The sequence below is a fragment of the Pyrus communis genome, chromosome 16, assembly GCF_963583255.1.
Source record: "Pyrus communis chromosome 16, drPyrComm1.1, whole genome shotgun sequence".
NCBI lineage: Eukaryota > Viridiplantae > Streptophyta > Magnoliopsida > Rosales > Rosaceae > Pyrus > Pyrus communis.
The window spans coordinates 16,101,145-16,118,373 of NC_084818.1; the positions used below are offsets into that span (position 1 = coordinate 16,101,145).

At 39.2% G+C, this 17,229-nt stretch overlaps 1 protein-coding gene across 1 annotated transcript; it reads left to right on the plus strand.

The window, feature by feature from the left end:
* Positions 1-6,068: 6,068 nt before the first annotated feature.
* On the plus strand, positions 6,069-7,734 carry LOC137719466 (probable xyloglucan galactosyltransferase GT17). The gene has a single exon (XM_068458502.1). It carries the CDS (start codon positions 6,227-6,229, stop codon positions 7,667-7,669), a length of 1,443 nt encoding a protein of 480 aa, XP_068314603.1. The 5' UTR covers positions 6,069-6,226; the 3' UTR covers positions 7,670-7,734.
* The last annotated feature ends 9,495 nt before the right edge of the window (positions 7,735-17,229 follow it).

Genomic DNA, 17,229 nt, shown 5'->3' on the forward strand with positions numbered 1-17,229 from the left:
AGAGATTGAGTGGAAGATTATGATGAGTTATTATAAGCCCCTTGAGATTTTGAAGAGCTGGATTTCATATAAACGATCCTTGCTGCCACTTGCTACTTGCAACACTAGATTTTGAAGAGCTGGATTGGCTTACACTGCAGTGCTTTTGGACCTGCCACATGTACATGCAAATATATAAATTATGGAATGTGCTATGCTATGTGGTTTGTTCTTCCACTGCAAGATCATTTTGATTTCTTCATCAGACCCTGCAACGTTCTTCTGGGATTTGCTAATAAATTGATCATAACTTACCTTTTTTACATGGGAATACTTGGATCTACGACTTATGTTTTGTTTTTGCACCTCTAGACTCATGATTTGTAAAGAGACCGTTTGAGTACCATTCTGTTTTCTGTTTTCAATTTCAGTTCAACTTTTTTTTTTTTAAAAAGTTGAAACGTGTTCGGTAACTGCTTGCATTTAAAAAATAAAAATAAAAATTAAAAAAGGTCTGAAAGCTACGAGCCTATTTGATAATTATTTGGTTTGTTATGATTTTTTGTTTGAGATATTGAAAATGTATATTGTTGAAATGTGAGATAAATAAGAGCGGTTGGAATATGGAATATAGAGGGAGATGGTAAAAGAAATGTGTAAGGGTACAAAAAAATGAAAACGAAAAACCTAAAATTAATTCAAGTTTTGTTTTCACTTTAAGTTTCCATCCATTTTTCCTTATTTCTTTTCCTCCATCCCATTATGATTCTTCATTTCTCTCCTTTTATACTTTCCACATATTTCAAACACAAAAACAAAAAGTATAAAAACTAAAAGGAGTTTCTGAACTTTATTCATGTATAAGAGTGGGTTTGTGTCATGCCTAAGTTACTGTGTTTAATATAACACCATGTTTTCGAGCTTAACGACCAATGTGAGATTGATACACATTTGGCCCACTATATGATGATCTCACGTGAAGGAGGCATTTCATATAAAACCCCCACTTTTTCTACCGTTTTGTTCAAATCACAAGATGCTAGTTGAGATAAAGCATCGGTGTGGTTAAGAGTGGACTAATGAACCGTCTCTTATAATATCCGACATTAATTTGATTTGGCAAGTGAATTTTCTCGACACCAAAAAGATAGATAATATATAAATTATAAGTGGTCTCCAACTCACATATTTTCAATATTTGATCCTAGACTATTGCCATTGGTTATGGACAACTTGAAAGATCGCCTTAGAGCAAGCCCAGCGTTGTTGGGTGCTCGGGGGACAGGCCAGAGAAAAGGGGCCTGAGGCCCTATGGATCGGCTCCAGCGTTGGAGAGCCCGAGTGGAGGTGGAGGCCCGAGCTCCGAGCCTGTGGAGAATTGCTAGCCCGAGTGGATGTGACATCAGCGCTGATGTCAGCCTGGCGTCAGGCCAATTTTAATTTTTTTTCTGTCAGGCGCGTGCACCCCACTTGCGTGTGGGGGTGCATTGCCGACACAAAATCAAAAAATAAAATAAAAATAAAAAAGTGCTTTTTCAGTTACCGTTGGGAAGCCATGTGGCTTCCCATGGTCCGTTCGATCTCAACGGATCTTTAATTTGGACCGTTCGATCTCAACGGTAAAAAAAAAAAAAAAGTCTTATTTAATATCCACCGTTCGATCTGAGATCAACGATGGATATTAATATTCTTTATAAATAAAAAAATAAAAGAAAAAATAATTTTAAAATTAAGAAAAGTTACCGTTGTGACACGTGGCACAATCTAGAGTGTTGGAATTCAAATTTTTTTATATCCAACGACAGAGATTAATTAGTTAAATAAAAATTTTAAAAAAATTGTAAAAATTTCAAAAAAAAATCTGAATTTTTTTTTAAAAAAAAATTGTTTTTACTTTTCTATAAATACCTTCTCATTATCATCTACCTTACACAACAATTTCATATTTTCTCAACTACTTTCAATCATATTCCTTTCTTTGTCTCAAAGTTTTAGAAATCCATCACCAATAATTGTATTTTCGGATAATGACACGTGGCATAACGAGTATGATTAAAAAATTTATCAGAAATCCATCCCCAATAATTGTCTTTTCGGATTTTATGACAAGTGGCGCAACGACAACGATTAAAAATCTTATTCGAAATTACAAATAAAATTATTTTGTATTATTTAATAATACTTCGGATAATGACACGTGGCGCAACAAGAACGATTAAAAATCTTATCCGAAATTACAATTAAAATTATTTTGTATTATTTTATAAATAAATAAAATACTAATATTTTATTGCCTATTGCCAAGTCTATTGAAGTGTAACGGTGGAGATGCAAAGGCTATTACTAGGGCTATTACTGTTCATTAAGGGCAGTTACTGTTCATAAGGTGGATTGGATAGTGAATAACTTGGGGGGAGGGCTCCAACGCTGGAGTTACTCTTAGATTGTCTTAAATTGTCTTAAATTGGGTTTGACATACAAATCTACAACTAGAAAAATAAAGCACCATAACACTCAAGTGGGCAAATAGAAACTTGAACAAAATCGAGAATGCAAGAAGATTTAACTTTACAACGCACGAGGCTGGATTAAAGATAGTATTGAAAATACTGACTGACCAGGATCGCCACTTTACTTTGTTATATAATTAATAGGTTTAACACAAAGAAGATTCCAGTCGTTCATCCTTTGGATAAGATAACAGTATCTTATCCACCTTTGGATTTTAAGGTTTCGTGGGAATGTACCTTGGCTCCAACAGTTCGAATCATGTTTTACTCGTTCAAGCTTAGTTCATAAGTGAAAAGAGATGAGCTTGAACAAAGTATTAGGCTGGTTAGAAAAATTAGCCAAGCTTAAGTTTTATTATGTTCGGCTAGTAAAGCTCGTGAACCATTGCGCCTGATTTTTCTACTTCACTTAGGTTTTGTCTCTGTAGGTATTCCAAGCAAGGTTTTATTAGGGCAATTATCATTGGTTGGTGGACATCCAAGAAGGAGTGTTGTAAATGCTATTAATTTTGTGGTTGTCCACATGGAGCCAATGTGTAATATGTAATTTGTTAGTACTTAGTCTATGTAAGTCCTCAGCCTATAAATAGGTACTCTCATTTACGGACCTACTGTTTGGCCTAAAATAATAGTTTGGGCTGAGATGGGTTGACCGGAGTTGAAAATGCCATAATCCTCGCCCCAGTAAATATCCTTCGCCAATGGGCTTTTAGCCCAAAATGGGTTTTGTTTGGCCAAGTCCTCATGGAAATAGGATTGTGAGAGGATTAAGTACATGCGTAGCTCCGTCGAGTCCTATGCAAACTAAAAATGGCAAGAAACAGAATAAACCTTGGATAAATATGAACGATCCTAACGATTAGAGTGCCTACGTGATCAGATGAAAATGAATAGGTTGCATAATTGGATCAAATGCAAATCCTACTTGGAGTCAAAGAGGGCAAGACTGGATGGATTTTTTTTGTTAAGAAGGGAATTAAAGAGATAAGTGGAATATTCTAGTAAATGCTGATGTAAACATAGTCCTATAATGACTCCGCCTCGACAGGCTTGTTTATTATGGAAGCCTCGCCTATAAATAGAGAAGGCTCTGCAACGTTGAAAGCCCCTTCAACTCAACATACAAACACCTTATACTTTCTATGTGAAACATTCTCACAACCCTAAGAAACAAATACTAATTATCCTAAACCTCTCCCCTCCCGGCCAACAAATATTCAGTACGTCAGAACATCACTGGGTTGGCAACCGGCAACATATTCAGTTTGTTGGAACATCACTGAAGTCATAGAACTAATTGCTCTAGAAGTACCTTTAGTTCGTCAAAACATTCAGTTGGTTACATAAGCAAGTCTTTGCCATTGAAGAATCTTGGATTCTTTTGCCGAAAAAGGTTGCTTCATTAGCTTCACAGCAAAATGAAGTGTTATATGATTGGTTACTCTCAGGTGTATTTTGCAATTCGGCGTTCAGATGGCTGAACCACGTTCACCATAAAAAATATCATCTCCCTTGAGTATATGTTAGCTTGATACCGGTTCAACGCACTTATATTCTCACGAATATAGCTAAGGCAGCCGAACCTGGTGCAGAAGATCTTGAACTTTGCAGTTAACTAGGCAACCTTTCTACAACCCAAGGTTGAGATGTGTTTCTTCCTCGGCCATAGTTGCTTAAGTGTAAAAGTCAGTAGTGCACTTGACACCACCACCACATCTATTCTACTCGCCCCATAAAACTGGGCTGCGAATTGAGACGACCGAATTCACAAGAAGATCCTAGTTAACTCATAGTTACTCGCCCTACGCGCCATGTAGGTGTTATGAATTATGAATTTAGATATTACATGACCATTAGGGATGAATTTGTCTGCTTTAATATATAACATTTGAACTCTCATCATGTTTTCGAGTGTGTCATTTCATTTTCTTTGTTTTCTGGCCATAAATGAGGAACCTTGTATTGATTATCCTTATTTGTGGAAAGTACTCCATAACATTTGAATAGCTTAAAGATCATTTATTTTAACTGCTGTGATTTCTTTGTTTGGATGAGTTAGGGAAGTTGGTTATATTTTGTTGACAATTACTTTTCCATTTGGAGCATGGAATTTGATTCAAAAGCAAGAGTTAGGGAAGTTGGTAAATTGTTTATGTTCTTTGAAACTTTCCATAATTATGAGTGTGCACCGCACATTGGTTAATTTTTTTTTTTAAATTTAACCCAAGATGTTTGCAAGCCTGTAGCAATTGACCACGTTGGGATTACATTAGCGGACAACACATGGGTCAAGATGTCGAGTAAAGTCTCCATCATCCCGGATGGTGCTGATAGAAAGCTCCGGGCGCCAGGGTCAAAAAGTCCAGGCCGGGTTGTAAGAAGTGGGCAACACGTTTTTGTATTCCTATGAGAAGCTCTAATATCAATCTTTTTCTAATAAACCTTCAAACATGTGTTTTGTTTTATTTTAGCTTATTTTGTATCATAATTTTCAGCAATAATCTCTGGATGCTGATGGACTAATATCAAACTTTTAAATCTATAATTTCTTAAGTACTTTGGATTTTATTTCTGTTTTCGATCATGAAACAAATAAAGATTTCAGTCATTTGACAACAAAAAAATTTGTGGGTGTCTTCGCACAAAACTTGACCATTTAAAATTTCAGTCATTTACTTAGTTTCATGTTTGCTATTTAATTAATTTTTCGTTTCTCTTGGCAGGAATAGTCCAGTGGATACGAAGGAGGAGGGGAAGACATCCGCAATTAGTTGAGTATGAATCTACCTGTATATAACCAAGTATCATCTTAAATTATCTTTAAATCTGCAGTATCGCGCATACTTTTTTGCTAGTATAAACTAAGACCAGTTTCAAAAGAAAAAAAAAAGAAAAACAATGACCAGTACCGAACTACACATTTTAGACCTGAATTTCAGAACCCCCGATGAATTTCTGTTGAATTTTTTGACACTTCGAAGGTTTCTACTCCTCTTCTTATGCCGCCATTGACTACATGGATGCTTTTTCCAAGTTCAGAAAATTCATAATCAATATAGGGTCTCAAAAATGGCGGTGTACGCAAACAATTAAAAATGTGCGTCCGGCCTCAGCTGACTATGTTGAACAATAATAGAACCGGAAAAGGATTCTTACCTGATTCTTTTCATGATGAAATTTTTTATTGTAACCGGAACACGAGTGGTATTACGTATTTTTATATAAGTAGTGAAAAATTATATTTTTTAAGTTTCTCACCATTTGTATAGTGACACGTAGTGTACCACTCCGTATTCCGGTCACATTGAAAAATCTTTTCTTTCCCTGAGGATTCGGGGGATCCCTTTATCATGATCGTTCATTGTACATCGTGCAGTCAATTTTCGTTAGATACTATTTATATTTAATTTTAAATTTTAAATTTTAAATGATTTTTAACCACACGATGTACGATTAACGGTCATGATCGTAGGATTCTTCGGATCTCCAGAAAAAGGATCGGATCCTTTTCCAATAGAACCAAATACATTGATGTCATAAAGCATCAATCCAAGTAATCTCAGAATATTAAAACAGCAAATAGCAGGTTTTTGCTGTATTTGATATTAAAATATTGAAGCAATTGGATCAACCATTTCCCAGCTGAACCTGCATCAGATGAAACAAGTTGAAAATTCTCTTTGTTTCTTGCGTTTCTTCATGTTTTCTGAAAATCAAAGACCTCTTTCTCAGAAAACATGAAGAAAGACATCTCGTTCTCTTTCTCTAATAGACCTCTTTCTCTAATAAGGAGCGGTGGTTTCCTCTTTCTCATTCTCTTTCTCTTTTTCTTTCTATCAGCTGTTTGGCTCATCTTTTGTTATCCATCCGCTCACACTGATAATCTTATCCAACAACTACAACATGAATTACCACAACAACATGAGCACGAGCACCCTGTTCCTAACAAAACCCACCACCGCCACGACGGCGACATTAGAACAAGCAATTCACAATTCACTACAGCCGCCACTTGCGACAAAAACATTTCAGTGTACGTATACAATTTGCCGGCAAAGTTCAACCTCGGCCTCCTTGATCACTGCCACAACCTAAACGTGCACACCGACATGTGTCCCCATGTGGCAAACTCCGGACTCGGCCAGCCACTTTTAAACAGCAGTGGCGGCTGGTTCGCCACCAACCAGTTCACAGCTGAGATGATTTTCCACGCACGCGTTGAAAACCATCCCTGCCGCACGTGGGATCCCGCACGTGCTACCCTCTTCTACGTTCCTTACTACGGCGGCCTTCACGTTTCGAACAAGTTCCGCGAACGGAACCTGACGGCTCGAGATGAGCTGGACGTCAGTCTCGTTGACTTTATTCAATCCCAGCCTTGGTGGCAAAAGCATAATGGTAAGGACCATTTTATGGCCCTAGGGAGGATCGTACGGGATTTTACCCGAAAAAGCGGCGACCGCGATTATGGAGCCGGCCGTCTCCTAAATTTTCCGGCTGTAAAAACCATGTCGTTCTTGATCATAGAGAGACATCCGAGGAATGGGAAAAACCAGTACGGTATACCCTACCCTTCTTATTTTCACCCGTCCACGTGGCAGGAAATGATGAGGTGGCAGAACAAGGTGAGGAGATTCAAGCGACCCTACTTGTTTTCCTTCATTGGCGCGCCCCGAAGGAAGGCGGCAATTAGGAACCAATTTATAAGGCAATGCGGTGAGTCGGCTCGTTGCAATCTCTTGAATTGCGGGACGTCGGACGGGTGTAGCAAGTGCGGGCAGCCAAGTGAGGTGCTGAGGGTGATGACGGAGTCCAGGTTCTGCTTGCAAGCACCAGGTGATTCGTTCACAAGGCGGTCCACGTTTGACTCGGTGCTTACGGGTTGCATACCTGTTTTCTTCTCGCCCCACTCGGCGTACACGCAGTATGCGTGGTTTTTACCGGAGGATAGAAGCTCCTACTCGGTTTACATAGATGAGAAGAGCAAAGCAGCTAGAAGAATAGAGAAGGAGCTCATGAAAGTTTCGAGCAAAAAGGTGATGATGATGCGTGAAAAGCTTATAGATTTAATCCCAAGTCTTACGTATGCTCACCCCAATGGGACTAATATTGGGTTTGGGGATGCAGTTGATGTTGCACTTGTATCATTGGCCAAGCATGTCAATACAATCATTAACTGATTGTTGAGTTATTACTGGTAGTGGTAAAAGAGTTATTTCATCTGCAATTTAACTAAGAAATTTATTGGGACCATTTTATTTGGGGAAGGATTAAGGATTAATGGTAATACCCCTCATTTGTATAACAAGCTTTAAAACTAATTTTGACCTCTTTATCGAAGTTGTTTACAGGTTTGGATAATGTTAGGCACTTTTTCTATTTGTCTTTTTTATTTATCTTTTCTACTCACCAAGTGACTCGTACAACTGTGTATTTTTCTTTAATGTAATGAGATTATTTATATTAAGCAAGGTTCTAAAAGACGTTAGGCTCTAGTCGAGCGGCAGACTGGGGCCTAGAGCCTAGGCGGCTAGGCGGACTAGATGGATTTAAGTAAATCTATTGTATTTCGTGTAAATAAGTGTCTATTTATACTTAAAATATATATAATTTCATCATAAACTAGAAAATAGAATGACATATATATTATGAAGTATTGGAACATAATGAAAACATGGGGAACAAATATATAATGTGTGTTTATTTAAGTGTTCAATAAGTCTCTTACAATTTATTGGAAACAATAAAATGCAAAAGGAAAGTTATCTATTTTCTATCTAAGTGAGTTACAATCTAGGCGGGTGTCTAGTGGGTCTGGGCGGCCTAGGCAGTCTAGGCAGGTGCCTACGCAGTCTAGGCAGGCGCCTCAGTAGGTCTAGGCGCCCTTTCTTAATTTTTAAGCACCTAGACATTAATCGGGGCGGTGGCCAGCCACCTAACACCTAGGCCGGGCCTAGGCGGCGCTAGGCAGGGATTTTTAGAACGGTGATATTAAGAGAAGAAGAAGTTGTGGTAAGCGAAACACTAGTTTAGCCATAATAATTTAGTATCTATGGATGTAAATTTCCGCCATCTCTTGCCTTGACGAAAATGCACCTGCAAAATAATAACACTTTCGATTAAGGCCAAAAGCCTCACGCGCCCATGATGTATGGAAGGGGCTTTAGTTGAAGAATCTTCGATATCAAAGTTAGAATTTTGAAAAGAATGTATTTAGGAGTTTGTGGGTACCAAATAACTTAGCATTTTATTAGGATAAGATGGGTAATTATAAGAGAGTGGCCAACCCTTTGCGTGGAGACTAGTCAGCCATATTTGGTGATAATGGGTGAATAATTGTAAGATATTATGTGAAATAATATCTTGCAATTAACATGGTAATTATTCCTAATTTAATTAGGAAGTTTTGAGAGTTACCTTTTGAATAACATCAATAAGGGATTGATGAGGAGTGATGAGAAGAATATGAAATAAATTCCATATTGTTCACCTTTGATTCTTCTTTGATTGAATCGTTATTGTCCATTATATGCGCATGGGAATCCTAGTGTGCCTCAAGGGTAGTCTCGTCTTTTTAACTTGAAAGTCCACGTGTCACCTCCATGATTTTTTGGATTATTTTTGGCTCCACAAATGCCCCCTCACATGTTGGGTTAGTCGCAGGAAAGGGCAGTAGGCACAGAGATCTCCAACTGCTTAGGGAAACATAAGTTTATTTCCTAATTTGATGCAGACTCCCACTTTGACTTGGAATTAGATTTTTCTAGGAAAGGGAAATAAATCTCCACTAAAGCCCATTTAAGTTTACCTTAAGTATGGCTTTAAATCAACTTCGGAAGGCAATTATTCATCCCTACAAGAAAGAGAGAAATCTAAAGATATTTCTTCCCCCACCCCTAGCAATTTTCTTCGCTTGCCCGTCCAAAGAACCATCTTTCGTTGATTTCTTTGTCTTCTCTGCACCGCACCAAGGTAAGAAAATTTAATTTTCTTTGTTTTCTTCTTAGGTGGTGCTGCCGTGGGGCAGCCGTCAGGGTGGTGCGGCATGTCGGCAGGGGCCATAACTTCGGCTGCTTGGCATAGCTGGAGCCAAGGGCTCGCTTAAGATGGGCCGAGGAAGTGGCATAGCATGAGCCACGGTTTGGGCTGCACGGCTTGGCTGGAGCCAAGGGTAGTTGCGCGCTAAAGCGCAGAGCTGGTATGTTAGCTTGCTTACTGTACTTTCAGTTCAGAAGAAATCCTTCAGCTGGCTCCGGAAAGCTTAACATTAAGCTGTTTCCAGCGGCTGGGTCTGGAGATAGAGTGAAATATCTAGTTGTCGCTAAGTCTGGATTGGCTTCTAAAAGAATCACCATTGTCCGTTACTTAGAAAAGTGGATTTGATTGTTAAAGAGGCATCAAAGCCCGCTTCTTCTGCTGCTGCCACGTCTGTGCTTCTTGCCAAGAAGAAAGAAACTGTTTAAGTTTGATTTCTCAGTTGCCATAGATAGAGGAATGAGCTGCTAATGATGAAGTGTTGGATGAGCAAACTACTGAGTGCAAAGTAGCTGTTGAGGGCAAGATGGCTGCTGGACAGCCCAAGGTCATTCAAGCTGCTAAATGAGTAGTCTACTTTATTTAGCTTGTATTAGATTTTGGCGACCTTCGTATAAGTTTATCAGTTCGGTAGAAATTTAATAAACTATTTTCTTCACTTTACTCCATCTTCGATTTTCTTGAAACTTTACTTGCTTAAAGCGTCTTGCAAAACTTTTAGCGATAGAACTGTCGGTTGGGCACGCTGCTTTAAAAAAAGCTGACGATCATATGAAGTCACTATGGCTGTGAGTTTCGGCTTCTTGGCGTCAAGTTATTAAGTTCATCGTCGACTGTTGTCCCCTGACCATTTGCTGCTTAGCTGGTTTTTGAGTATTCAATCCTTTAAGCTGTGTGGCATACATCACAACATGATAAAGATCTGTCGAATATGAAAATCGTTAAATAATCACATCAAAATGAGTAGTAGTGTGAAAATACATGGGCAGTTTGCCCCCTTCCGTTAAAGAGTGCACCTAGATGGATGTTAAAAAATTAGTTTATCCTTTCGCACTGGAAAGCTTACCTAGATGGGTGTCCAGGAATATTTGAGGAATTAGTTTACCCTTTCGCACTAGAGAGCTTACTCAGATGGGTGTCGGGGAATTAGCTTACCCTCTCGCACTGGAGAGCATACCCAAATGGGTGTTAGGGAATTAATTTACCCTCTTACACTAGAGAGCTTACCCAGATGAGGGTTTGGGTAGTTCTTGTAAACAGCAGTTGAGCTAGGCTTATGAATAACTTCTTAAATCTTCATTGAGAATAAAGAAATGTATCAACTATGCTGAAAGGTAGAAACTGCATAACAACTGGATAATCCTCGACTTGCAAGGTCTTGTTCATTGAGCTACTTAAGACTTTGAACTTATTTGCATAAGCCTAAATGGGGTTCAGGGGGGTGATGGGAGATATTCCCAAGCATTCCATCATGTTGCTACTTGATGAAAGTGGGATGCTTATTTCTTTCGGAGCTACCCGTGGCCTGAAAGTGCTCAGACCTGACAAAAATGTCATTAATCTACATCATCTTTAATGAGGGTTCAATGTTGTTTTCCGCTGCTTGGGTAGGTTGTGTTGCTAACTTGTCAAGATACTCATTACACCAACCTTCATTCGTCACCTTCTCGAGGTACTACTTCCACTTTAGGTAATCATTGGTAGTGTGGCTTGGTCTTTGATGGAATGCGCAATACTTTGTCTGATGTAGCTTGGTAAGATCGCCCTTCATGGAATGAGCAATTTTTCGAATAAAGAGTGCCCGGTAGGAAGACCATTTCTGAATGCTGTCGTTGCTATGCCTTCGTTGCAACCACCATCCTAGCCTTTTCCACTTTGAACCTCTTGACATAGTTGCAAATTGTCTCCCTAAGCTCTTTTATGATACTGAAGAGATGGTCAGACATCCTTTTAATTAAGCAGTTAAACGAATATTCCTTAGTGAAAACTAAGGAAAGTTCGTTGAAACTCCAGATTGACTGCAGCGGCAGGGTGTGGCAAAAATCCTTTTAATACTTGTAGAGTTGTGGCAAAAATCTAGCACATAAGTGCATCGTTGTTCCTGTATAAGATCATGGTACTGTGGTAATGTTTGAGATGTCGGATCTTCGTCTCCTTTGTCAGGAGTGAGTGAGGCATAGTGAACCTGTGAGGTGGATCTATGTGTGCTCAATCTCATCCATGAATGGTGACCTACTTATGTTGGTCATGCTTTGTCGAAATGCCTCGTCAGTAGCTCCGTCGCGTTGGAAATCATGCAATAGTTCGTTCAGAAACCTTTTAACTTCTTCCTGAATTTGCCTCTGCTGGGGCAGTGGAGCTTTCGACTGCCCCTGGTCGTGACTTGTTAGTCTAGGCTACTCTTTCTTATGCTTGGTTCGTTTATGTCACGGTTGTGGTGCATGTGGTACGTTCCTGGTAAGTGAGCAGGCTGCTCGTAAACTGCTAGTTGAACTTAAGCTAGATTGAATGATTGCTTCCCTTCGCTCGACGTGCTGCCTACTCTAATGTAAGGTGAAGGATGCCCTTTACGGGCCTAGCTACAAATGAACACTTCGTCTGGAAGGTTGTCTATGTTGATTATCAGAGTGTGGCCCCAGCCGTGAATGTATGATTGTTTGTGGTTTTAATAAGAAGTGCAAGCTCCTCCGCGCGCTAAGACGAGAGTATACGCTATCATAAGGGTTCCAACAAAAATGTACACTGCCAGAATGCTCGGTTCGTGGCTGGTTGAGGGCCTGCTTGCCAGAACGCTGCTGGAGAGGTTTGTCGTCTACCCTTATCTTTCTTCAGGATATCTCGTCTAGGGTATGTTGCATTTCAGTGCGCTACAAAAGTTGATTCAACAAGGTCGTCTGCTGTGCGAGGGTGTTTGTCAACTTTATGATTTGTCGGGACGAGTGTTTTTCACCATTTGGGGTGGAAGAGCTTGAACAGTATGTGTCTCTTTGAGTGGTGGAAGTGTGATGGACTTCGGGTGTGAGATCGTTTCCAAGATGGATCAAATCTGTTGAAAAATAGGGTGAAAATACCCTTGAATCAATCGTCGGTCTAGAAATTTGAATCTAAGACGATTAAACTGGTGTTAGACTGGTTTGGGCTATTAAGTGGGCCACAGGAATGGGTTAGACTGCAGGTGTAGGTTAGATCATGGGCATGGGTAGGATCACGGGTGCGGGCTGGGTCACCAGGGTCCATGGGCGCTAGGTTTTTCCTCATCTCGGTGCGATTTGGGCTTGCACGGCATTTTGGGCCTGGAAGTCTTGAGCTGGCTACACTGTAATAACTTGTTGGGCTGCTGCTCCGTGGTCTTGTGGCTATGCAGTTGCTCGCTGGGTTGTTGCTTCGTGGGCTACAGCTGTCGTTGCCTAGTTGCCATGGAGCTGTCCTACTCTTCATTGCCACGACATTTGTCGTTGCTGCCATGGTGGCAAGGTTATTCCTCTTGCTATGGCGAGTCTCGTGGATCCTCGTGGTGCGGCTACATCACAATCTCCATCATTTGATCCAGATCTTTGAACGTAGGAAGTTCCGTTCATCGTGGTTTCCGAATCTTTTGCCATTGTATTTTTCACTTATGTTTATTCAAAGAATTAAAAAATTCTAGGAATAAGAACGTATGTGTCACACCCTAAATTCGAGAATGAGGATAGTAATCGAATTAGGGCATGAAGAGTAACTAAAAAAAAATATATATATATATATATATATATATATTTTACTATTACAACAAAGGTATGATAGAACCAGAGCCATCTAAAAGTTCACTTAAACCTGTTAATGAAAGCACCAATTTGTGGATGCAAATTTCCGCCCATCTCTTACCTTGACGAAAATGCACCTGCAAAATGATAACACATTCGATAAAGGCCAAAGCCTCACATGCATATGATCTATGGGTGACTTTGGCTGAAGAATCTCCGATGCCAAAGTTAGAATTTTGAAAAGAATGTATTTAGGAGTTTGTGGGTAGCAAATGGCTTAGCATTTTAGTGGGATAAGAGGGGTATTTATAGGAGAGTGGATGGCCCTTTGTGTGGAGAGTGACCGGCCCTTTGGGTGGAGAGTGGCTGGCCATGTTTGGTGATAATGGGTGAATAATTGCAAGATATTATGTGAAATAATATCTTGCAATTAACATGGCAATTATTCCTATTTTAAATAGGAAGTTTTGGGAGTTACCTTTTGAATAAAATCAATAAGGGATTGATGAGGTATGATGAGAGGAATATGAAATAAATTCTATATTGATCACCTTTGACTCTTCTTTGATTGAGCCGTTATTGTCTTTTACATGTGTGTGGGAATCCTGGTGTGCCTCGAGGGTTGTCTTGTATTTTTTACCCAAAAGTTCACGTGTTGCCTCCATTATTTTTTGGATTATTGTTGGCTCCACATTATTGAAGTCGTCATTCATGAGAACCGAATCTAAAACCTCTCATTTATAATTGGAGAGTAATATCACTAAATCATAATATAAAGTGGCTAAAATTGCGCTTTTAATGTATTGAAAATCTAATTTTTATTGTCCCATCTTTATCCCTAGTAAATATCACAACTTTTACCCTAATCCTATTTGTCTCTGTTTTCTATCTCACCATTTTGATGTTGTAAGCTTCATCTTTTGAATGCAAAGGTCATGCACAAATCCAAAATCCTTTGAGAAGCTGTAATCACTGTTATCAAAATATCAAATTGAGCTTTATGTATTTGTTATAGTCAGTGTTGGACCGACCTACATGGGTTTAAATATAAGCATATGTGATATAACATTGCGTACACTTTTATGTCATTTCGTTTAGATTCTTGTTTTATTTTTGAGTGAATTTAGTTCCCTATTACTTAGCTTTGTGTTTTTCTTAGGTTTGAAGGGTAAAAATAAAGAAACAAGAAAAAGGAGGGATTTTGTGATTGAAATGAGTTTTGCATCTTGGAAGCAGAAACTGACTGCCCAAATCAGACAACTTGCACGAAATAAAATGTACATCCTCGAAGGAACCAACTGTTAAGCTTTATACCACTAAAAAGATATGGAAATTAGCTTTCAGATAAATTTTACAGATCATAATTTCAAATTTTCTAGAAAATGTTATGAAAGGTTTCATATAGGTCGTTATCCAACCAAGCTTACGCCGAAATTGCAAAAACTGTTGGTTTTCTAAGTCACAACTTAAAAGAAGTCGAAATCGAAAAAGGGAATGTGCACATTACTTATATCCTATCTTAAGACGGTCTGAGGGTAATGTTTTTATATTAAAACCGTTTATCCATATTATTCTCTAGTTTTCTTCTTGTTTATGAGATTTTCCTTTATGTTTTTTTTGTTTATTATGAGTAACTATGATTTTCAATGACTATTTGATGGATACTGAGTTTTATTGGACAAATTCTTGCTCATTTTAACAATTGAATGCTTTATGATTAAAGTACTTTGACTGATCACCTATTTGAAGATTTGAGGTGAAGCTGCAACATAATTTGAATTAGCTTCTTGTGAACAAGGGTTGTAAATTACATAGATGTTGTAACAAGATTTATGGTTTGCATGATTCTCTCATTTTCTTGTTCGTAATGAAGCGTTGTGGGGAGTCAGGCAATCCATGACATGGAAGGTCACCAAGTGGTTGTAGGGTTCCACCTGGACTGCAAATTTTATTGTCCCTAATGGTTGGACTGGTGCCTCATTGAAGGTGTGAAGGGGGGTTTTCCCCTTGTTGATGCTATAAAAAATACCCATATTTTCTACAACATCTTAAAGAGGATGTTAACTCCCAATCCGTTGTCCACTAAAACCCAACTGACCATGGCATTGGAGATGTGTACTTTGACGACGAAGGCGTAGTCATGGGGTGAATGGACGTTGTCTAGGTCTTGATTGGAGAAAATCAAGATATTGGAGTCAATGGCCAGCGATTTGTTGATCGAAGCCATGCAACATTTGTGGTTTCTTGCTAATCGTCTTTCTTTATTTCCTAGTGTTTCCCAGATATTTGTATTCTCTATATATGCAATTCACTCTAGGGAATGACTTAGATTGAAGGATGGGATGAAGGCCTTGTAGCCTCTTGGATTTCCAACGGTGCGTCTTGGGTGTAGGGCGTTGAGGTGATGTTTCGAGAGTCAGAGCCATAATTTCTGGTGCCTGGACTGATGCTTCTTTGAAGCGCGAGATGGCTTATTCCAGGTCTTTCACTCGCGTTTTCAAGTTGATGAGATTGAGCTATTATTTGGCTAAAGGACTTCGTCGAAGTTCCTCCAAGGACAGACAAATATGCGTCACGTCTTCCTATATCTAGTCTATGGCAGTAACTTTCCTAATGTTGGGGTCGACGCTATGCGTTGAAGCGTCCAGTTTGTCACGGCGTGATTTAGGGGGATCTCCATTGGGGTAGAGTATTTGGTGAGATGAATAAAAACATCAATTATTGGAACCAAATCTGCACACCGTCGTGGGTGATAGGGGCACAAATTCAAGAATTCGGAAAAAACAAAAAATAATTGTGCACAAGCTTAAGACCAGAGGGTGTGTTGTCAAAGGCTCTCTGACGGTTAAGTTAGTAAGCAATTTTAGACTCAAGCAGTGGGTAAGAGAAGTAGGGTATTAAGATTGCGTTACCAGAGATGAACCCTAGATGGATGTATTTATACTGATCGAGAGATAGACCTTGTACTAAACTAGAAGAATCCTAGAAGATACCTAGGGCTAGATATTGCGTCATCTTAGGAGTGTGATTACTTACGGCGCACGTTAATTCCCAGATTGTAGAAACTCCAAGAGTTATGAGGAATCTAATTATGTCCTTATCTGGATCAAATCTCGTGTTTTGCGAGACAAGCATGGTCATCTAGCGGCATCGCTTCTGACTTCGCTATTACTCGAAACAAGGTGATTGTGGCACTGCTGTTCTATGTGATACAGCTCTGCTAGAAGCCACTAAGTCCATGACCGGACTTTTGAGGTAACGTTATTCCGATCAGTTTTACTTTGACCTTGAAAAATTATGGTCCCACAATGGAGTAAAGTGGATTGGAATTTTGTTATCGTAAAAGTCCAGTCATGGCTCGACTATACAGATAAAGACCATCACTCAACTGGGAATTGCAGCAACCCTGTAGTGGCTCTGCCAGTTACTCGAGATTCCCAAATATTCCATTTTCTGATGTTAACAACGTATATCATCAAATAGGACCATTTTCTTCTTGAGACTTTTCACTTTTTTTCATCATGTGGGAGTTTAAAATTAATTCCAGTTCATCTACTTCCATCCATGTGGCGGTGGGGGAGGGGGGAGGGTGAAGGAAGATTTGTGAAAAACAAGTTCATTTGAGCAACATCAACAACATGCAATTAACAATTAAAAGGCGGAATCATGTTTATATGCACTCAAAAACAAAACTTAACCCATGAACTTCAAAGCCTAGTAGATAGGTGAACCAAGACTCAACTCAAAAACAAAGTGAGTTGAGAAATCAATACCTTTGTAGATTCCTCTTTGCATAAGCAAAGGCTAATCACCCAAAGAGAGGGCCTTCATTCCTTACCTCTTAGATCCATGGATTTGGATGAATGAAAAGGTTTCTCCAAGTTCCCAAAATTGAGAACCTCTAAGTCTCCACACCAAGGTAAGATTGGAGAAGAAATGAGTGACCTTGAGGAAGTAAGATT